At 49.5% G+C, this 22732-nt stretch overlaps 6 protein-coding genes across 6 annotated transcripts; 4 read left to right on the top strand and 2 right to left on the bottom strand.

Annotated features, from left to right (window-relative positions):
• Positions 1 to 919: 919 nt before the first annotated feature.
• On the top strand, positions 920 to 1256 carry FTJAE_8482 (uncharacterized protein; the record flags this gene model as incomplete). The annotated part of the gene is made up of 2 exons (XM_037355303.1): positions 920 to 1070; positions 1138 to 1256. The coding sequence occupies 2 exons, from the start codon at positions 920 to 922 to the stop codon at positions 1254 to 1256; spliced, it is 270 nt and encodes an 89-aa protein (XP_037204461.1).
• Positions 1257 to 2328: 1072 nt separating this feature from the next.
• Positions 2329 to 2794, bottom strand: FTJAE_8483 (uncharacterized protein; the record flags this gene model as incomplete). Its single annotated transcript, XM_037355304.1, has 2 exons — positions 2329 to 2511; positions 2561 to 2794. 2 exons carry the CDS (start codon positions 2792 to 2794, stop codon positions 2329 to 2331), a joined length of 417 nt encoding a protein of 138 aa, XP_037204462.1.
• Positions 2795 to 4440: 1646 nt separating this feature from the next.
• On the top strand, positions 4441 to 8244 carry FTJAE_8484 (myosin-1; the record flags this gene model as incomplete). Its single annotated transcript, XM_037355305.1, has 3 exons — positions 4441 to 4443; positions 4506 to 7857; positions 7913 to 8244. The coding sequence occupies 3 exons, from the start codon at positions 4441 to 4443 to the stop codon at positions 8242 to 8244; spliced, it is 3687 nt and encodes a 1228-aa protein (XP_037204463.1).
• A 415-nt stretch (positions 8245 to 8659) lies between these two features.
• Positions 8660 to 9949, bottom strand: FTJAE_8485 (palmitoyltransferase PFA4; the record flags this gene model as incomplete). Its single annotated transcript, XM_037355306.1, has 1 exon — positions 8660 to 9949. The coding sequence occupies one exon, from the start codon at positions 9947 to 9949 to the stop codon at positions 8660 to 8662; it is 1290 nt and encodes a 429-aa protein (XP_037204464.1).
• Positions 9950 to 10675: 726 nt separating this feature from the next.
• FTJAE_8486 (capsular associated protein) lies at positions 10676 to 13492 on the top strand (the record flags this gene model as incomplete). Its single annotated transcript, XM_037355307.1, has 2 exons — positions 10676 to 10806; positions 10897 to 13492. The coding sequence occupies 2 exons, from the start codon at positions 10676 to 10678 to the stop codon at positions 13490 to 13492; spliced, it is 2727 nt and encodes a 908-aa protein (XP_037204465.1).
• Positions 13493 to 19244: 5752 nt separating this feature from the next.
• On the top strand, positions 19245 to 21261 carry FTJAE_8487 (uncharacterized protein; the record flags this gene model as incomplete). Its single annotated transcript, XM_037355308.1, has 3 exons — positions 19245 to 19889; positions 19967 to 20616; positions 20667 to 21261. 3 exons carry the CDS (start codon positions 19245 to 19247, stop codon positions 21259 to 21261), a joined length of 1890 nt encoding a protein of 629 aa, XP_037204466.1.
• Between the last annotated feature and the right edge of the window lie 1471 nt (positions 21262 to 22732).

Consider the following 22732-nt stretch of genomic DNA (forward strand, 5'->3'; position numbering starts at 1 on the left):
AGACCAGAAGAAGCGACTCATGGCCCCCAATTACAGGCAACAACAGACAAAGTATTATCGTCTTGTCTCTTTTCATCCATTTTGATTCATTCTCTCCGAATTGTATCCCCTCAGACCCGGTCGGTCCCTCTCGCGGACACCGTGGGGCTTGGTCCTTTGCCCTGCCCTGCACCAAATGCTGCTCATTCGCCCTACGTCGCTACGGCTCCGCCCTATCCAGCGTCACCAACCTTCACTTGTTGACCTGAATTTCGCCACCGAGGGCCTGAGTGCTGTCACAAGGTTTCTGCTATGGGGGACGGATGTTCTGCAATTGCAATGAATCTATCTTACTGGGATGTTTTCTTTTAGACTCTGGTCCCTTGCCCTGAACAGCCAGTCGATGCCCAATGATTTGACTAAGCCCCATTATGCTGCACCCCGTATTGTCCAGTCCCATTTACACACCATCCATTACTAGCCCTCCCGTCCGTCGTGCTTTAGAGGCATGGCCCGCTTGCCGTGCCGGGCCCGGGAGTACGTGCTTGCTCGGGTCTTGGTCTTGTCTCTGACTCCTTTTGACTCACTCCCCTGAACTCGATGGAATTCCTTGGGTCCCCCCATATCGAAGGCTACCTAGCGTGCGAGATGCCTTGCGCTTTGCCAGGTAACCCTTGTCCTCCAGGCAGTGAGGTCTTGGGCTAAATCCACTTACAAATGACTGAGTACGTACTACCATTTCTCATCATAAAGCTTCAAATACATATAGACCCCTTCTTCCTCTGCTATTTCCCTTTTTCATTCCCACCAAACACTCACAATACAAAGCCTTGAAAGAACAGACAAGATTAACTTTTCAACCACCAGCCATTCGATCAACATTTACAACACAACTCTCACCAACAACAACTACCCCTTGCAACCAAACACAACCGCAACCATGAGCTCCCCTTACACTGTCCAGATCCACCAGAGCACCAAGGAGCCTTCCATCTCCAGCTCTTACAGCTACTCTTCTGGTTCGTACAGCTCTTCAACCAGCACAACGCCTCGATCTCTTTCTCCTGGCGATTACCGCGAGTACGGTGCTGGTAAGTTACCTACCACCGAGTCTCCGGGCTCTTTCATCCCATAGCCCCACTCTAATATTTGATACAGACAAGCACACTACACAAGTCGCCAGCTCTGGTCGAAACTTGGTCATCAACCACAACAAGGTTTCGTACGAGAAAGACTCGCCAGCACCAAAATATTCTGGCGCATATACGAGGATCTAAACAACACTTGGCCACAGCCAGTTCTTCGATTTCCTATGTTTCATCGATTTCGAACAGCGACATGTAACGGATATGGGATATACACAACATAGACAGGCGTTTTGACATTTGGAGACATGAGGCAAGATTGAGCGCAGCATGGCGATGTATTATGGATTAGAGAGCATGGGTTGCACAACGATAACCAAGATTGATAGACTCTGGGACGGGCTGGTTTGAGCCGAGACTGTTTTTCTTTTTCCTTTTTCCCCCTACTGATTGTATCATCTTTTGTACTTTTACGATTCGAGCGTCGGACACTTTGTGGTCCGCGCTGAATTTTTTAGAAGGGCCAAATCTCCCGTCTTGACCTCTAACAAGTCGAGATGGCTGGATGAGATATGAGACGGCCCGTCGGACTGGTCCGATTATAGCGACCCAATTTGAGACCATGGAACAAATTTTCCAACACACCTTTAAGCTGTTTCAGCTCCTTTTTAATTTCATCTGTGCTTTTTCCTTGATTTTTGGAAATTTCAAAAAAGGGTCCAAGACACCAAAAATTTACTGATGGTGTGACGGGTTGGGTTGGGTCTCTGCGAGTGGATGGGGCCCTTGGGTTCCCTCCCGCTCGGTACCTGCAGCCCAACCCGTGGCAGGGGTTTTAGAGCTTCTGATATGCAGTGTCTCCTCCACTTTGGAAGTGTTTTGAAAAGGTTCTCCACGTTGGAATTTATTATTAAAATGGCTTAGACTGTAAAAAGATGAGATGGAATTCCCACTTTCTGCGGATCAATGACTTTGTCTCTGCCCAAATGGTGTGTGGACAGCAGTCAGAGTTGTATCCTCACACCCCAAGCTTCGTGGTAATACACAGTCGTGTGAGGCTTTGGGCATTTCAGAATCTGGCAGTGTTCAATATACTATAGCAATTACCACGGCCCAAGCAAAGGCCTAATAGTGCCCATTCATTCCATATCGTTTGTATACACAACCATCCATTCACAGTCAGGTCATTTCGTTACCAAAAAAATATTTCCATTTCTGGCATCATGAGTACCGAGGCTCATGACCCCGTCGCATGACATCATGCTCAAGCGCCACCTTCACGCTTGGCATACTCGTCCTCGATGGCCTCTTCGTACTTTTTGGCTGCTTCGTCCTGGGCAACAGTACGTGGGTCGTCATGCAAGACGCCCTCCTTAATGAGGTCCTCTGGGTCTGGACGGTGTGAGATCTTGTCGTTAAGCTTATCCTCGAGCATGTGCTTCTCAAGCTGTGGAGACGTCAGCGACTGTGGCTCAATGGTTTTAGGGCAGACTCACCTCCTTCTGATGCGCCTGGAGGCCTGGCGCTGCCGTAGAGGCTGGAAGGATGTTCTCTGTTTGTCGCATGTCAGTATTGTACGCGCAAGGATGCAATGTGAGGGACTCCTGACTATCTACGAGCTCGGAGCGTTCGGGGCGGTGCTTGAGGTGAGCTTCTAGGGAGTTTCTTCGCTCTACAGGAGAGATAGGAGACTCGTCAACGAGCTTGGGCTGCTGTTCAGTGTCGGCCATGATGGTGTTGTATAAGCGTAAGCTTGGTAAACAGGGTAGTCAAGTTCAGAGTAATGTGTGGATAGGTAAGGTAGGTAAGTGGTAAGTAAGTACTGGTGTAGTGGTTGCGATAGAGTTTGGAGAAGAAAGAGGTAATCAGGTCTCAGAAGAAACGGATGCGGCGGTCTTAAGTTTATCTACTCCAACAATCTCAAGCTAAGGTCTCAGAATGGGCCGTTGATACGACAGCGCAAGGCCATGTTTATGCGCATTGGATGCTTCGTCGGGCGTGGTTGGCTTGGGTCGCTCACCTGTTTAGTGAGCATGCCACCTTTGGTTGTTGCTACCCCGCAACCAGGAAGCTCACTACTGTAAGCTGCGCGTCAGAGGACAGGGGATTGGACGATCAGTGGCTGGCTAAACTGAATTGAATCAGATTCTTAATTGTTCCTGGGCGGATGTTTTGTTCTTCCGTTGGTGATACCATCATGATGGATAAGAGATCGGTCTGGAGCTTGTTTGGCGGGGACTAAATGCAGGCCAAGACGCTTGAAGCTGGAGATGAACGGAGCATCTGGTGGATAAAAGCCACTCGAATTTACTATTGGCGATTGATTGCATAGACAAATGCTGTTTGTATGAGCCTACTGTTTCTGATAAACTCTCGTCCAACTTATGCTTTGACATCTTTTGTCTTAACTCCACAGCGAGCCTTGTTCTATCTCAAGGAATGAGACGTGGTGGTTAGACCAATTCGCTGCGGCTGAATCTGAGTAAAATCTAGTATGTTGAAGCATGTTTGTTTTCACAGAGGAGCGTCTGGTACTCGAGTTGACTGCTTAGGTAGGTATCTATCTGTACCTACTGGGCTCGAATTGCTACTGACGAAAACCGTCTGGTCAAGTCATCTTTGTCAAACCCACCCCAGCCATATTCCTCAGTACCCCTGCAAAATACCTTACACTCCAACAATTGATAACAAACTCCTTCGTCTCTCGCTTAAATAGTCGGGATATGAGTCGACTGCTCACTATTAGATTTTCAAGACTTGGATAGCAACCCAAGATGGATATCATTCCCTGATAATACCTATTATCCCACTGCACAATGACGACACATCGGGCATGAGCGAGTAAAAAGCAAGGCAATATTCGTTATCGCAGGGATGGCCGAGTCGGGATATCATTAGAATCATCCCTAGATCTCCGCAAAAGAACTCAATAAACAATTTCACCTCAAATTCTTGCGATCTATGCTGCCTAGAGCAGACTTTTATTTGCCGCGCGTTTTCATACAATTAAGGTAGGTAGGTAAGCCAGACGTTAACACTTGCTACCGCCACCTATTGCGTAAGGCTGCACAGTAATCTAGGGGGCTGTGCCGGGCGGAAAATTGTCGGCGTTTCGTCACCCGTCAGGCACCAGATCATCACTGAACACAACCTCCCAAGTCCAGTCGTCTCCAGCCACACCAAACCTACCTAAGCTTCCAGACTCTCTCCTTTGGAATTAAACTTCGCATTTTCTTCTCTGGCTTTTTCACACCAGAGGCCTTAAATTATTCAACACGGGATTAATTTTCTGATGCCCGTAGAGATACAAATCCAATACTAACTCTCTCTCTCTCGCTTCCCCCCTCCCCACTCTCTCCCCCATAAGTCGCACATCATGGTACGGTGCCAATCCTCAATATCGGTGTCTTTTTTGACTGACAACTTTTACTCAACTCTCAGGGAATATCAAGACGCCCTAAGAACAAGGGCGCCGGTGCAGCCGCGGACGGCGCAGGCGGAGGCGCGAAGCCTAAGAAGGCCACCTTTGAGACAACCAAGAAGAAGGAGATTGGTGTTTCCGATCTGACTCTGCTGAGCAAAGTCTCCAACGAAGCCATCAACGAGAATTTGAAGAAGCGATTCGAGGGCCGCGAAATTTATACCTACATTGGCCATGTGTTGGTCTCAGTCAACCCTTTCAGGGACCTGGGCATCTATACCGACCAGGTCCTCGAGAGCTACATGGGCAAGAACCGACTCGAGATGCCACCGCACGTCTTCGCTATCGCCGAGGCCTCATACTACAACATGAAGGCATACAGCGACAACCAGTGTGTCATTATTTCAGGAGAGTCAGGAGCCGGAAAGACCGAGGCGGCCAAGCGCATTATGCAGTACATTGCTAGTGTGTCTGGTGGAGAATCCGGAGACATCAAGCAGATCAAGGACATGGTGCTGGCAACCAACCCCCTACTAGAATCTTTCGGAAATGCAAAAACTCTTCGAAACAACAATTCCTCGCGTTTCGGCAAGTATCTACAGATCTACTTCAACGCCCAGGGCGAACCCGTGGGTGCCGACATCACAAACTACCTCCTGGAAAAGTCACGAGTGGTGGGCCAGATCACGAACGAGCGAAACTTCCATATCTTTTACCAATTCGCGAAGGGCGCCTCACAACAATACCGAGAAACATTCGGCGTTCAAAAACCCGAGACCTACGTCTATACCAGCCGATCAAAATGCTTGGACGTAGACGGCATCGATGATCTCGCCGAGTTTCAGGACACGCTTAATGCCATGAAGGTTATTGGCCTTACTCAGGCTGAGCAAGATGAAATTTTTCGAATGCTGGCGGCTATTCTATGGGTTGGAAATATCCAGTTTCAGGAGGACCAGGGCGGCTACGCAGAGGTTATCGATCGATCAGTGGTTGACTTTGCCGCCTACCTGTTAGAAGTTACCCCTGATCAGCTCATCAGCGGTATCACAATCCGAATCCTGACACCTCGAAATGGCGAAGTTATCGAATCGCCAGCCAACCCTGCCCAAGCACAGGCTACCCGAGATGCTCTGGCAATGGCCATCTACAGCAACCTCTTCGACTGGATCGTCGAGCGCATCAACAAGTCTCTCAAGGCGAGGCAACCGACAACCAATACAATCGGTATTCTGGATATCTACGGATTCGAGATTTTCGAGAAGAACACTTTCGAGCAGTTGTGCATCAACTACGTCAACGAGAAGTTGCAACAGATCTTCATTCAACTGACTCTCAAGGCCGAGCAGGAGGAATATGCCAGGGAACAAATTCAATGGACCCCCATCAAGTACTTCGATAACAAGATTGTGTGTGACCTTATCGAACAGATCCGGCCAGTTGGTATCTTCTCTGCTATGAAGGATGCCACCAAGACTGCACACGCTGACCCCGCTGCTTGCGATCGCACATTCATGCAGAGTATCAACGGCATGTCTCACGCCCATCTTACCCCTCGGCAAGGAAACTTCATCATCAAGCATTACGCTGGTGATGTCACCTATACTGTCGAAGGTATTACGGATAAGAACAAGGATCAGCTTCTCAAGGGGCTTTTGAATCTCTTCCAGCACAGTGGAAACCAATTTGTTCATACCCTGTTCCCTCGGCCCGTTGACCAAGATAACCGAAAGCAACCTCCTTCTGCAGGCGATCGCATCCGAGCTTCCGCCAATGCCCTGGTCGAGACGTTGATGAAGTGTCAGCCCTCATATATCCGTACCATCAAGCCCAACGAGAACAAGTCGCCAACAGAATATAACAGCCCCAATGTATTGCATCAGATCAAGTATCTTGGTCTTCAAGAAAACGTTCGAATTCGTCGTGCCGGTTTTGCTTACCGTCAAGATTTCGACAAGTTCGTTGACCGATTCTTCCTCTTGTCTCCTGCTACCTCATACGCTGGTGAATTCACTTGGGAGGGAACAACTGAGGCTGCCGTAAAGCAGATTCTCAAGGATACCAGCATTCCTAAGGAAGAGTGGCAAATGGGTGTCACCAAGGCCTTCATCAAAGCCCCCGAGACGCTCTTTGCCCTCGAGCATATGAGAGACAGATATTGGCACAACATGGCTACGCGAATCCAGCGCATGTGGAGGGCTTACCTTGCCTACCGAGCCGAGTCGGCCACCCGAATTCAGCGATTCTGGCGAAAGAAGCGAACCGGAGCAGAGTACCTTCAGCTTCGTGACCATGGCCACCAGGTTCTTGGAGGTCGCAAGGAGAGACGCCGTATGAGTTTGTTGGGTTCCCGACGATTCCTTGGCGACTACCTGGGTGTCAATGCAAGCACCGGCCCTGGAGCCCAGATTCGCAACGCTGCCAGTATTGGCACAAACGAAAAGGCGGTATTTTCATGCCGTGCTGAGATTCTGGAGGCCAAATTTGGTCGATCCAGTAAAGCAAGCCCTCGAATTATCGTCGTCACCACCAACAAGTTCTATATCATTGCTCAAATGCTTGTGAATGGCCACCCACAAATCTCGGTTGAGAAAGCAGTGCCTTTGGGAGCCATTAAGTTCATCGGTGCCTCATCAGCGCGCGATGATTGGTTCTCGCTTGGCATTGGCTCCCCTCAGGAACCTGACCCCCTGATGAATTGTATGTTCAAGACAGAAATGTTTACTCAGATGCAGCGAGTGATGCCCGGTGGATTCAACCTTAAGATCGCTGAGACAATCGAGTATGCCAAGAAGCCCGGCAAGATGCAGCAGGTTAAGGTCTTGAAGGATTCACAGCTTCCAGTTGATTACTACAAGAGTGGTGCTGTTCACACACAGCCCGGTGAGCCACCGAGCTCCATCTCTAGACCTACACCCAAGGGCAAGCCGGTACCTCCTCGCCCCATCACTCGAGGTAAGCTGATCAAGCCTGGTGGCCCTAACGGTCGACCTTCTCGCATTCAGGGCAACCGAACTGCCAAGCCTAGACCAGGGGCAGGTCGAGCCGTGCCTCAACCACCAGCTGCTGTCTCCAATATTGCCGCTGTTCCCGCTGCCGCCACCCAAAGCACTCCTCGTATCGCTCCTCGTCCTGGTGCGAACGCTGCTACTCCAGTTCCTGCTGCCCACAACGCTCTCCCAAGCCATACTCGCAATGCTAGTGGCGCTGGACGTGCACCCCCACCACCGCCTCCTCCTGCTGCTGCAGCACGTCCACCAAGCCCGCCCAAGGTGATGGCCAAGGTCTTGTATGACTTTGCTGGACAACGAGAAAACGAGCTCACTATCACTGCTAATGAGATCGTTGAGATTGTGCAGAAGGAATCCAATGGTAAGTTTGGCCCTTTGGCATCGGAAATCGGAGCATTACTAACATGTTTATCTAGGTTGGTGGTTAGCCAAGAACCCTCAAACGGCACAACAGGCTTGGGTCCCTGCAGCTTATGTCGAGGAACAAGCTCCACCTGCACCTCGAGCTCCTCCGGCTCCTCCGCGATCCAAGCCAACACCCCCTGCGCCCCCAGCCAAGCGTCCTGCTGCTAACCGTAAGCCTGCTGAGCTTCAGCAGCGTGACTCTGGCATGAGCCTTAATACGCCCAACGGAGGAGATAGCCGCAGCAGCACACCGACACCCAGCTTGGGTGGTAGCTTGGCAGATGCTCTGCTGGCTAGGAAGAATGCTATGCAAAAGGAAAAGGAGGATGACGACGACTGGTAGTCGACATAACGAGTTTATGCTTCACGAAGTTACTAAGGAGTCGAAAAAGAACTTTGACGAGACAATCTCGATGGGCTAGTTAGACTTTTGCACCTGCATTACCTGCCACAAATCGCAGCGCGCAAGAGAAGAGGAGGGATGATATATGACAGTGTGTGCTTTCTTCTGTTGTATACAAACGAACAAGACTGTGCTGGGCAACCGAGGTGTGTAGAAAGCCGCAAAGAAATCACGGCCGAGTTTGGCTTTGGTTTTCTTTTCTTGATGCTTTAGGCAAGCGTTTGTAGGAAGGGTCGTTCTGGGACGGACTGATGAACGAAGATATTCATATTCATTGCAAGAAGATTACAGATTTTTAGAAGGGGTTAAATACTTTGACTTTGAACTTTTATACTCTATTATACATGCCTGTCATCTAATCATCTGAAATATCTCGCTGGAGCACTTTTCGTCTTCTCATGAGCTCGGCTAGGGGCACATCTTCGTCTGCTGCTTCCGCTTCTGACTCTTCCTCATCAACACCATAATCCCGCAGTCTATCGCCATCCGAGTTCACCCATCCAAGATCTTGATCGAATTCACGGTCATACTCTTCATCGTCATACATATCATAGTCATCAACCTCTTCAAGTTCCGCCATGAGATGTCTCTTGCGTTTCTCATCGTCGGCCTTCCGCTTGAGAAACTCAGCCTTGAACTCGCTGGAGCTCATGCTCGCCTGGCGAAGCTCCTCAGCGTAGTCACGATTCGCAGCAGGCCAACCTCTTGCAGCTCGGCGGATCTTGTCGGGATCGGGAGGAGGCCAAAGTCCTTCGACGCGGTTGAAGCCATTCTCTTCCCATTCCCAGCCTGAGCCAGTGCCATCCTTAGCGATGGTGGGATTTCCTCCGAGGGGGAAGAACCACATGAGCATGTTGCGGGTGCCCATTGCTTGGGCCATATTGCCAAAGAAACCGATATCGTAGGGGAACTCAAGTCTTTCGAAGCGCACTTTCTCGCCATCGGGGCCTGTAATGTCCCACCAATCCTTAGGTCCCTTATCCATGAGAGCTTCATGGCGCTCTTGCTCCCATCCTTCTATCATAGTCTGGTTGAATATCCATGACCTAGCAGTGTTGATGAGCATGATACCCAAAGCGACAGTGGTAAAGAAGTTGACGATTGCAATCAGCGACAGTCCGACTAGTCCGGATAAGCTAGGCCCTAGGTATGCAGGGAGGTTTCGATGTTCCCAGATCTTAGAGAAGCGTTGCCAGAGGAAGTAGCCAAGCATCCAGAGTGATATGTTTGTATATACCAAGAAGCGTAGAAAGTGTGGAAAGGTAGTCATTGATACACAGTTTCTAGTCCAAGGACAATGGTGATCCATCTTGGGAACACATCTCGCACAGTGGCGACAATGATGCGCCCGAGGTGGTTTCGGCGCCGCACATTTGTTACACCATCGCTGCCCATCAGCGTCAATGACACGGTCCTTGAATATATATCGGCCCGGGTCGACGGTTACGGCTCGGTAGTACGTCAACCATAGTGTGAAGAGGAGGGTGTTGAAGATGATGGTTTCGCGGCGCGAGGGAGGACCTGGTTCGAGAGACGTCGAGTAGTGGAAGAGAAACTGGGAGAAATAGCCAAGAAATGTGATCAGAGCACATACAGAGGGCACGGCAAGACCCTTGATGAAGGGCACGTCATTGAGGCCGGCCATGATGAAGCTTGAGCTTGAGCTGTTACATCACATGCAGGTTTAAAGTCGTTATCAGATTAGGTAGTGGTAAGGTTAGGTAGCCATGATGCCCCTAAACTTTGGTGGACCGTTGGTGATTCAAACCGCTGTATTCAGAACGCTCAGCGAATAAAAGCCAGCTTAGGTAATTTTCAGGGGTGTTCGTCAGCAGTCCCCTGATAATCAGCCAGAACTGAGCAGGGGTGCTGTCTTGTGTTTTCTCCATCATGACGACGATATGAAACTGCGAGTGATGAAAATACTGACTTGGAGTTAATATCTATGCTTTGGTTGAGAGTCAAAAGCCAGACTGCGATGACATGAGTGGTTTGGAGGTGTTTTCAAGCTTAAATATTCCTTGTTTCAGTCTATCTTGGCCTTGAGGGCGCTGATAAAGCCATCATGGCCGGAGATACAGTGGTTCAACTGTTTGCCTTATGGTACACTTCTCCTCTCATTATCGAGTCCTAAAACTTATAATAGCTAATTCTGTTTATAGTGCTGCCTCTTCATTCTTTTACATATCTCAAACCCTTGAGCGCCATTCTCTAACAGGTTTGTCATAGCCCGGGCATTCCAGATATGCAACCAGACCTAACGTGAGATATTACTTAGAGAGTCCGAGACTATCATCATTTCTTGTATTTCTTCTTTCTGGAATATTATGCTATGGAGTCAGCTATATAACCAAGTGGTTTCCTGGCGCAGATGGACGCTTCACAACGCATCGTCGCCAGGGCTCTTTACTTGACGGCACACATGATGCTCGAAGGGGGCAGAACACACATCTTCCTGGAAGGCCAAGAAGACTTTCCCTCCCAATGCTTGTATTATGCATTGTATTGAGGCTGGAAATATTCCATCGTGTCAATTATCAGCAACAATGTGCAACTCCTGGCCTCGAGGTGAGACTATGCCCTGTATGACAGATGTATCGTAGCGAAGCTCACAATCGCCCAGTCTTTTCTACCACTACTCTTTTTCGCTTACGAAATCTTCACCTCGCGAAGGAAATGGGGCTTTCCACCACCAGAAGACCCTGATGATCCCTGGCGTTCATGCTTTGATGACTTGGTCGACTGGTTCAGTGGCCCAAGAGTTATGCTTAGTATGGCGGTGTTCAGTCTCGTGGTGTTTTCTACCGGCACATACTACGCTACAAGCCGCATAACACGCTCCACATACTACTGCTTTGAACTACTCGAGAGCAAACGATCAACCCTTGCTTTGCAGTGTATGGGACTTGTGCTTGATGCCATCATCGTGATTCTCCTTTGGCGCTTGCTCGCTTGGTCGCGCACCGCTAAGCTGCGTTTACGGACCTTGGGTACGGTCTTGACGCTATCTTCGATATCGATGAGCCTCGTGTGGATGGGGAGCAGGCTTTTCAGGGGGTCTTCTGTGCTTCACGCTGGGTTTGGCTTTCTTTACGGCTTTGATATCATCGTCGACAGTGTTGCCTTTGCAGCACTAACGATCTCAGCTACGTTCTGGGTCTGCGAGACATCGCCACTTACACCATCCGCTATCATCACTTTTCTGGTGGGAACAGCAAAGGCCTGTCATAACATCTTCAACTACGGTGACTACCTTCACCCTACACGCCTTGATGAGATCACCCCACTTTACTTCATTGCTTTTGGCATGATCATTTTCACATACACTCATGGTATTCAATCTGTCATCTTCATCAGAAGATTCGTTCTCATGGCTCTCCTCGTTGGCCTTGTTGTGGGCACTACTGTGTTCATTGCCAAGTCGGATCCGCAGACTTTCAAGCGTCATCCTGTCAATGACTTCATTTACAGAGCCAATATCAGGCAAGACCGCTGGATGCAGGAAGCGAGCACGAGTGGGAGTCTTCCCATTGCTCACAAGATCTATAAGGAACGACATGAAGGACGGGATCCTCCTCCGGCATTTGCAGATTGGTATGACCTGGCCAAAAATACCGTGGTCATTGATAAATTCGATCAGATCGACCAAGATTTGGCCCCCTTCCGAGCCATCCAACCCAACAAACTTCGACAACGAGCTTCCATATTGTCTCAGATTCCTGGCGTTCATACAATCGGTATCAAGGACGGTAATGCATCGAGGCTGCCTGAAGTCACTGGTCATGATGCCGAGGTGCTGGACGGCCTCGTCGTAACCATCAACAAGTTTGCCAAATTTCTCCCTGACATGCTCTTTCCAGTTAATCTGGGAATTACGCCACGGATTCTTCCATCATGGGAGATGGCGAATGGGCACAACAGAGCTGACCTGACCCCAATCGTCAATCTGATATCGAAAAGGGCAGCCAAAGAAGATGACGCAGATCAGATTAAGGAAGCCAGATCTGCAGAGACTCCTGTGGCCGCCCCTCTACCAGCGCTGCCAGATTATCCCCAAATCAAAGAGCCATCTTTAATAAGCCCAGCCAGCTATCGTCAGATGCAGGTTGAAGCATGTCCCCCTGGATCACGAACTCGGACCAACCCGCACTGGAACATTGGAGAGTTTTGCGCCGACTGCGTACGAAGGCACTCAAAGGCGCAACTGATGGTCAACTGGGAACGGTCACTTCAGTACTGCTTCCAGCCTGATCTCAAGTACCTCCATGGCATGTCTCTCTCAAGTCCTCATGCGGAACCAATCAGGGACCTCTTGCCATTGTTTGGGTTCTCCAAGTCGGAGCCGTTCAGTGACATCCTAATACCTCTTCCACAGGAAGATGACGACAGACTTGATATAGGCTGGAACTTCGACCGTCGCTACGACGCCATGTTTTGGCGTGGTCAAACTGATAATGGCGTTGTTTCAGACCAAGCCTTGCGCGGCAATCATAAATTTCGGCTCCTTCATATGCTGGGAAACCAAAATCCCGAGGATAAGGTCTCAATGGTTCTCCCAACAGCGAAAGACCCATCAGTATACCGACATGAAAAGGTACCAATTACGGAAGCGAATCTTGTCCTTCCATCGAGTGTGGGCATGAACAATTATACAGGTTGCAGAGGCCCCAATTGTGAGCTTCTTCATCAGACATATCCCATCGTCAACGAAGCTCAAGACCAGGAACCCCTCGAATACCGCTATATCCTCCTCTTGGATAAGGATTACGGCCCGCCACCCGACCTTCTCCGCGTGCTCCGCTCAAAGAGCGTGCCTTTTATCTCCACCATCTTTCGTACGTGGTATAGCGATCGCCTGATTCCCTGGCTACATTTCGTGCCAATCGATACGCGTTACCAGGGATTGCACACCACCCTGACATACTTTACTGGTACACAGAAGAAAGCATACCTCAATGGGCGCGACACTGACATGAAGGGGTTGGCCAAGGATGGGGCCTGGATTGCACAGCAGGGCGCCAAGTGGGCAAACCAAGCGTTAGGAGAAAAGGATAAAGAAGTCTACCTCTTCAGACTACTGCTTGAATGGGGGAGATTGGTCGATGACAAACGTGATGAGATTGGGACAAGTAAGAATGATAAGGGGGAGCTTGTAAGCTCCCCATGGACCAAGAATCAGAAATGGTGATTATAATGGGTTAACTAGTGGCAGGAATCTATATCCCATTTATTAAGATAATAACCTGTGTGCGCCTTCTTGTATATTCTTTTTTTCCAATGGTCATGAAGCATCGCTGCCGGAATAGCTGGTCGCATGTCATGTAGCATGATGCCAATACGAGTAGTATACCTTTTCGATCATTGAAATATCGTACGAAATCGAACCGTGAACGTGCTCGGGCTCATAAAGCGTACAACTCACTCAAATGCTTGATTCAAGAATACCGAAGATCACCTGAGCGGTATCTCAAAAGGATGCCGATCGACTTACATTATCACCATGCAGTCTCTATGAGCTCGAAAAGACCCAGGATTTCTGTCATTGTAGGTCTCGATTCGTGGAAGGCAGCAGCCATGATGCACATCGAAAAGTCTCCAGACTCCGTGTATACTCAAATACAGGCGACAGTTAGTTATGCCGCGGTCATTCCCACTACGGATGCCTAAGAGCGGTACCGGGACGGTCTTCTCGGCCTACGATGAACCGATAAGACGAAAGCCCTGTCCAATCCCGTATGGGTACGGGGCCCAGTCCGGCAAGTGCCTTTCGATATTCGGGAACCAGCACCGGAGACAAGTCCGGAGTCACTGCCTGACGTTCAACAGCTGTGTGGTATGTATGTACCAGCTCAACATGCGGTGATCTGGAAATATGCCAAGCGTCGTGCTAATGGTGTGAATAGAAGGTGAGAGCTCGTCAGATGCCATGGTCTTCAAATGTGTCAGCTTCGTATGTAAGTCTAACATTCTCGACCCAATTAATGCCAGTCGAAGTGGTGAAATAAAGAGCATTCGTACTGTTCCCGCCGGTTGAAGACGCCTTGTATCGGTGAATCTAATGTGCTTGGTGGAGATCGTAACACCGATTGGCCTATTGTGAAGGACTTAGAGTCACGTCGGGGTCGGTTGCTCATCCGTCAAAAAGGAACATGGTGCCGATGAATCAACGGTCCTTACTCCAGCTTGGACCAACAACGAGAACTGAAAAGTGGACCAGATCTGATGATGTCGAAAAGATCTCGGTGAAGACCCGGAGCAAGGTTCGACTGGGGTGAAAGAGAGTTTGATGTGTATCACAACACCCTCTTTGTTCCAAGAGGTGGCATACACCACATTACAGGAATACTGAGACATAAAATGATTCAAGCTATGAATATGGGATCATATATGGGCTTTCTATGCTCATAAATATGTGAGAGAATGACCAATATCCAACTGACAATGTGTGTGGCCATGTGAATAAAGGTCAATTACCGTACATTCACAACTGTTCTCAACATCCGCAGGAATATTGCAAGCACTTACGAGGTGAGCGGCTTTGCTTCGTAGCATTCGACTTAACCTCGGTGAATCTGTTAACCTGCCCCAGATGCTAGGCCCACAGGCTTCATCAAGAAGAAAAGAAGAAAAGACCGGGCCCTTGCTTTGGTTTGTGAGCACGGGGGCGGAGAATTGGCACAGGACTCGACCAGTAGGGACCCCTGATAGTGATATTGGGTCTACATAGGTCCTTTAGCTGCCGATGATTTCTCTTCACGAATTCTGGGGTGAGGTGAGCCGATCAAGCACCTGAAAGACAAAATTTCTTTCATGTCGAGGTTGGGCGGAATTCAGCCACCGCTGGTCCAATCTAATCGAGTCGATTTGATAATTGTAATGCCGTAATGGATTTCTGCACATATTTTATGCTTTCCACATTTAGTGCAAGGCAGCTCTGTCGTGCATGTCTCAAGGAACAGTATGCCGTACAAAGAACAGGGTGCGTGGTTAATACTTGAGGTGATAACTAACAATAATTGGATAACGGGATGACGGATGATGGACGGTTGGCCATGTGCCTGGGGCTCTGCAGCAAGAAACTGAGCGTTCACTAACAGCCGCCATCAAACAACGTGCCTGGTTGACAAATTGAGTTTGGGGTGCCTCTTCCCGAGTTTACAGCCGAATCACTTTGATGTAGCGTGGGTACGGGCCACACGTCCTTCTCACCGAACCGGAACGGGGGTCAACGGGCGGCGAATGACAACACTCCGTGCGGTGCTAGTGTGAGTGGTTTCTTTCTCCTTGGATGGCTTAAGAGCTGCTTCTGCAATATGGAGGCGCGCCTATGGAACCAGCAGTCCTAAAGTGTATGGGGACGATTTGTGAGAGCCAAGCTCTAACTCGCAGTAGTGCGAGTGGTAGGTGCGTGGAGCTGGTCCAGGTGTAAGTGATTAACCGCGGGTAAGTATCGAGCCTCAGCGGCATCGAGCACTTGGCCTGTTTCGATATAAGAAATATGGTCAAGGGGAAAGTCGATTCAATATTGCACGTCATATCAAGGCTCGCGAGGCCTTGTATCAGCACAGAAGCAAGGTCACAAACCTAGCGCCGTCTACCATCTCTGTCGAGCTTGACGTCAAGAAAAGCGTTGATATTGCGAGTGAGAGAGTTGGCAACGATGTTTCCAATGTACCTATAAAACGCCTTGAGTAATCAGTAACCGAATAAGAACCCAATATAAATAGGTTGCGACCAAGCAGGCACCAATTAATTGTTTTTGCTTTGGGACAAAATACAATGACAGCACAAAAGGGCAATTGATGTTCCTCTCAACTCCGTAGTACTCATGCAAGCATAGCATGTCTTAGCATAGGTTGCAGCTGCCGACGAGGCTGGCTGCAGACAACCCACACGCCGGTGACGGAACCCGGTCACCCCATGGAGGTGAAAACACAAAATGCAAACATGAGATATATTGTCTATGCCTGCAGTCACGATTTCAGACTCCAAAGATCCCACTGGGGCATAATCTTGAAACCGGGAATGAGAGGGGGAAAAGAGAATGTTGGACAGCTCTTCGCTTCCGTTGATGAAGAAGGCAACGGCGTGATGCATCCCAGCTTGTGACGCTGGGAGCCAGGGGAGCTGTATCGTCTGTGCTCGGTGTTGCACCTCCGGTCAAACAGATGTTTTGGACAACGGGTCCTTGCACGGATCTCTTCACAGGGTGCCATAGACATGCCATGCGACGAACAGGGTTTAGCCATCCATCAGTCCGTGGTACCGGTTACACGCAGACTGTCTGACCATAGACTTGAACTGGGAGATGGTTTTGCGAAGCATATGGATCTCTGAACTTGATCCAAGCGTAGCACATTTTGATCGAGTTCTTGCTTTGCTGGCTTAAGATTGGCTGATAGATGCCTCCACCAGTTCTGCCTCGCAGAAGATATGGGTGATTTGCTTCTTCGAGATGACCGGGGGGTTATGTTAATGGGCATATGGATCAGTGCATCGCAATCGTTCAGTCAGGTCAGAAGAGGCTTGATGCGGGCGGATTCATACGGACTAGAGTATTGAACATCGCAACCTTCTTCGTTCAGCTCAGTCAAAGGCCCAATATTCAGAGTGGTTGACTAGAGCCCTGTTGAGCCGATATCGCCTCGCCTGACAGACATGTTACTCGATCTTAACATGCCAGGTGCCTATAGCCGATGTGCGGTTGAAATCGACGTATTTGGGTACGGTTAAAGAACAGATGGATCACATTTGAGGGGGCTCAGTGGGGAGATGGACGAGATGTATGTGCTGCCTCCGAAAAAGAAAGCAATTCCGAGGAAAGTCCTTTGCTTATGTTATGTTTGGATTGGCAGGGACAGAAGCCCACGTCGTCACGTTACAAGCGTATGTTAATATGGGAAGGTACAGTACCCTTGCAGACAGGGCAGAGCAAGCAAGCAAGAGGTAGGAAGGAAGAAAGAAAACAAGGGTAGCATTTGCCGCCAGAGCCGCGTATCATCACATAACCAGGTAACGCTACTGTAGCTTAACCAGTCTAGTGGGATGCGGATTTGGTCAATTGGGTTCTATTGTCAAGATCCTTACTCCTGGAGTCTTGGGACGTTCGAGACTCGAGATTGATTGCTTATTAAATAAACCATTGTGATGCCAGACGGAAGGTGCTGCCATTTTTTATTTTCATACCGAGATTTACCGCTCACCTCGGCCGTGATTTACAGCCGGGTCTAGCCTAAATCGTCTCACCTTGTCTTGCTTCATGAACCTCATCCCGCGGTCGACTTATCTGTCATTGGTCTTTTGAGAAATGTTGATTTTTTTTCGTGTGATGATTGAGACATGCATCTTATCTCAGTCTCGCTCGTGAGAAATCCCCAACAAATGTATGTCTCTCAGCCGATGTTTCGATGGGTAGGTAGTTGCTTCGTTCGATTCGGTATTGATTGTCCATATTCGGCTTCTGACCTCGACTGATCTTGAACCCACCTTACTCCAGAAATCCAGTGACCATCAAAGTCAAGCCTACTCCGTTTTATATCGTTCCATTTTACCCAATCTCAGGCACCCCCAAATGCAAGCCAATGTACTCCCGGGCCGGTCCCTTACTCTCACCTCAGGTACCTAGTCCATGCATTTGCCATGAAAAGTTACCTCATTTTGATCTCCTGCTTCCCGGGGAAATCCACTTCCCCTCTGGCGGGCATTGTCACCAGCAGCGCTCCTCTCCGCCGTGCATGGTGAGTTAGTACCTAAATGCTCCCGCGCACGCCCCTACCCATCCCACTTTCGCTTGTGAGACCAGACAAGCTACTGTCTGATTGGTCGTTCCACAGCTGTAGCTTTCTCTCCCACGCCCTCCCCTCCGCTTTCTTCACCTCTTTGCACCCCACTCCATTCATCTCAGGTCAGTCTTCGCGAAGACGGAACACTCTCGGTCTCTTTCCATGGCATGAACTTGCGCTGTCTTTTTCTTGCTCTTGTTAGCTATTTCTCTTTAGCATCCCCTCGATCCCACCTTCTTGTTCAAGTGACCTGGGCTCGCTTCATTGCTTCACCTTTACGCTTCGCGCTCACCTGAACTACATCTTGAAATCCGTCTTAGTACATCATAGGCCGGCTTTTCGTATATACGACTCCCATCTCGCCTTCACATCGCCTTGATCCGACCAAACATTTCCTTCGATCCCACAAGCTAGCAGCCAGCCGAAACTGCGCGTCTTGCAACGAATCGAGGTATCGTCCACTGCCTATTTTGCAGCGCGCACCTAGCTAGACGTTGATACGTTTTCGTCTTGTTCAAGGTCCAATTGTGAAGCTCATCGTCGGCTTAATCATCGTTGGTCTGCTATTTCCGCTCCATATTTCTATACATTACTTGCGCCGGGCTTCACTGCACTCAGCTGCGGTCAATTGAATTGCCCAGTATTTCAGGATCTTCTATTCATCTGTCTCTGCGTCTCTCAGTTCGCCCCAGGGTGTTTAATATTCTGCCTTACCAACTCAAGATTTCCCCACACAGAGGCCATTCTAAGTTGCTGGTCACCATCTCGAGACCAGGTTGCTTTTGCAAATCTTCCTCTGCCAGTTTCTACAACTCGTTCAGTGCGCCTGCAAAGCTGCGGTTGTCTGTGCGCTGTTGACGCTTCTATTTGCTGAAGCTGGAATATCTGGTAGTGGGGTGAACACTTCTTTATTTACGGTACTATACACATATCTGCGCACCCATCGCTTGTGCAGACTGTGCCGTATGCTTGCGCCTGCACCTACACAATTGACACACCCACTGGCAATACAGTTACATATCTAAGCAACTGGCTTATTGGCAGGCTTTCCTGGTCTGCGAGCTGTTCTGTCCTACTTCAACCCTTCTTCTCCCTCGAGTTTGAGATAATGGGCGTTTGAATAGTTCTGACGCTCATTCAACATCTTTACCTATCAGCATGAATTCTGTCGCCCACAGCATGACCGAGGCTTCTCCAGCTCCTGCTGCTCCGCCCATGCAACACCAACACCAACAGCCGCAACCCCCACCGTCTCCATCTCCATCGCAGCCGACCTCTGTATCCGAAACCGCTCCGACGCCATCCCTACCTTCAATTTCGTCGCCCTCCGCTCAGTCTGCTTCGCTGCCTGCTGTTCTCGCCGCTGCAACAGCTGTCGCATCAGTCTCCGTCCACTCACTTGCTCAAAATCCGGATGAGCTTCCCCCGCTCCGCCAACCGTCGCCGACCTCGCCGGCGCATTATACGTTCGAACAACACCAACAGCAGCAGCAGCACCATCATCCTCACCACAACCTCCACCCAGTTACGCCGCCACTGAGGAAGGACACATGCTCCTCCATCTCAACTCAGGCCACTAGCGCTACCTTGGCCTCCACAGAGACCAATAACACATCGTACAGTGCCGACACCTCTCCTAACCTGCACCAGTCCATTTTCTCTATAAAGGATGGCACCGACGTCTCTAACAACCGCCGCACGAGCAGGAGACGGACCGGGCCCCTTTCTCAGCAGTCCAGAGAACGCGCTGCACTCATTCGAAAGCTGGGTGCGTGCATCGACTGTAGGAGGCGACGAGTCGCTGTAAGTCATACCCATTCTATATGCCACACAAACTCTTTTATGGACTTATTTGCCAACCCTTGCCTCCATTATTGTAGTGCCACCCCAGTCATCATAATATGACATGGGAAGACGTCGTAACCAAGTTTCATCGCTCGCATAGCCCGACTATTCAGGATATTGCACCTTCCCTCGCCGCTGCCGGCCGACCGCTGAGCCCCGCCCCCGCGATTGCCAATGTCCAGGCCTTGTTCCACGATTCTCAGGAGATGGATATCGATTCCAGTACTCCTGGCTCTAACCTGCCCGGGCGCCCTCCGTTAAGTGACGCTCGAATTCGTACTCCTTTGCCATCAGGCCCTCGCCTCGAGAAGTCCCTGTCCTTACCTGGCATCGAGAGCTTCAAGAACGATCTACAATCCAATGTGGGGCGTATGCTTTCCACTCCCAGTCGAGATCGATACAGTTCCGTGCAGGTTCTGTTCCTATTTTGGCAAGACGATGAAGAGGTCCCAATAATTCAGACCGCAGTCCGGGAGCTCGCTGAGGTTTTTGATAAGTATTATCGCTATAACTTCCAAGTTCAAGCTATCCCGTCGTCCTCTGACGGCTGCAAAAGCTCATGGAGGTGGCTATCAAGGGCGCTCAACGAGTTTGTTGAGGACCGCGATGAGCGTGATGTGTTGAAAATAGTCTATTACGCAGGACATACATACCTCGATGGCAACCGTGAGATGGTCCTGGCAAGGTATGCCATTTACAACCCTTTCTGCACCGATATTGACTAAGACTTGGCAGCTCGCGAAATCCAGAACAAGCCTCAACAATCCGGTGGGGTGGTATACAGCAAACTCTCGAAGAGGCTTGTGCCGATACGTTGATCATTATGGATGCTGCATACTACCCATCTTCCAGAATGGTTCGACAACAGGGCGTCCTGGAACTGCTTGCAGCTTCGGTATCAGAAGAGCATTATTACGATCTTGATCGCTGTGCATTCACTCGGGCCCTTGCTGAACAACTGCGAGTCCGGGCAGCACGCTTGAGTCCTCTTTCGGCTGCCGAGCTGCATGCGAATTTGTTCTCCCAGTACGCCAAAATGGTCCAAGACAAGTATCCAGAGAAAGAAGTATTAACCAGTTTTCCCTCACCGTTACACATGATGATGTCGGGCAACTCGAGGCTTCCGTCTATCTTTCTTTCTCCAGTGTACCAGAATAGCCCCACGCGAGGAAGTTTCTCTTCGTACGAGAACAGTCCCCAATTACACTTGTCTATTCGACTGGACGACGACAACGTCGACCTCGAGAGCTGGAATGAATGGCTGCGACTGATGCCGGAAGGTATCAGGGATGTCAAGGTCGAAGGGCCTTTCCGAGCTACGTTTAGATGAGTAACTTCGACCTCGACTCTATATTCGACTTTGTTTGATGACACAACCGGGAAACCGATCCCACCAGCACCTCTGCCAATTGAGGTAGACAACTCTTGGAATAGAGTATGTCTGTTGAGGTTCACCTGAAAACGGAAACGACCTTAACTCTGAAGCTGGGTATAATCGCCAAGATCGGACATGATGGCTTTTCAGAATTAGTCCCACCATGGCGCGCTCACATGAATCACTCCCCTCTCATGCCGGAAATGCATTGATTACACTCTAATTTGATTTGAAATGGAATAAATAATGACGAGTCCATGAAGGATAGCACATGGAGTCTTGGGCGGAGCAAAAAACAAATGGGACTCCGGTTCGATTCGTATAAACCGGGGTTCCTTGACGGTCAAGCCGAGGAATTACGGCTGGATATCTATGAGGAAGGATATTGATCGATATGGAAAGTAATTTGGCAAAAAGGCGAGAGAAAGGTGACTCAGACGACCAGAAGGAGTGAGCATGAGACATGTTTGTTTATATAGGCCCTCAGGCGGCAAGAAAACAGCGAACCTTAATGTGGGGTGCCAAAATAAACCCATCAAAAGCTATCCTAAGCTTAGACTATATTACCNNATTTAGGATCGAGGTTCTGTGTCTTCTTTCCTCCCCTAGATAGGCACCTGCATATGCAAAGGTAGCATTCTGCAGGTTATGTTTCATCAAGACCCGTTGAAGGTTTGTCTCAATTTTTGTTTCACTCAGTAATTCGGTCGGGTCAGGCATATCGTAACGGATGTCGACATAAAAGCTTTGACTATAACAGGCATGTGAAAGAGCAGCACCAGGGTTTAGCAATGCAAGTGATGATGACGAAATGTCCAGCATAGAGGAAACGATGCACGGATACAGTGAAATTGGCGCATGATGGCGAGGCCGGGACCCAGGAGGCAGGCCCGTGAGTCGTTGGGTGATAAAGCACGGAGTCTTTTGGCGGGACCAAAGCAAAAAAGTTTGTTGTTGATGGGGGGTTGGGTCTGGCTTGGTCTGGTCTTGTCCTTGTCTTGGGAGGGGGAGGGGAGAGGAGGGAGGAATTGGGAGTGAAATATTGGGCTCTGACTGAGTCTGGGTCGAGTAGAGGTAGTCTGATTGACAATTCAACTCTCGGCCTCGTTGTTCGAATGCCAACGTAACAATGCGACATTTCTTGAATCAAATGATAGGCGGTAAAGCATGCCACATCATGGATGACCACCCTACCTACTACGTTAGGACCTTGCCTTGCCTTGCCTTACCTAGGTACAAACGGGAACGGATATGGATATGGATGTACGTTGATTGAAAATCTGAACGATGGAGCTTGCAAGGGTGACATGTCGTTCATTGAGAACCCCACTAGAGGACAAAAAAGCTGCGTGGATATTGGATGATGGGCAGCAAATTCAGACCCGAAAGATCCCATGCTAAAGTGCGGTAAGGCCGTCAATTGACC

This window comes from Fusarium tjaetaba, assembly GCF_013396195.1.
Source record: "Fusarium tjaetaba strain NRRL 66243 chromosome Unknown NRRL66243_c0000183, whole genome shotgun sequence".
Taxonomy (NCBI): domain Eukaryota; kingdom Fungi; phylum Ascomycota; class Sordariomycetes; order Hypocreales; family Nectriaceae; genus Fusarium; species Fusarium tjaetaba.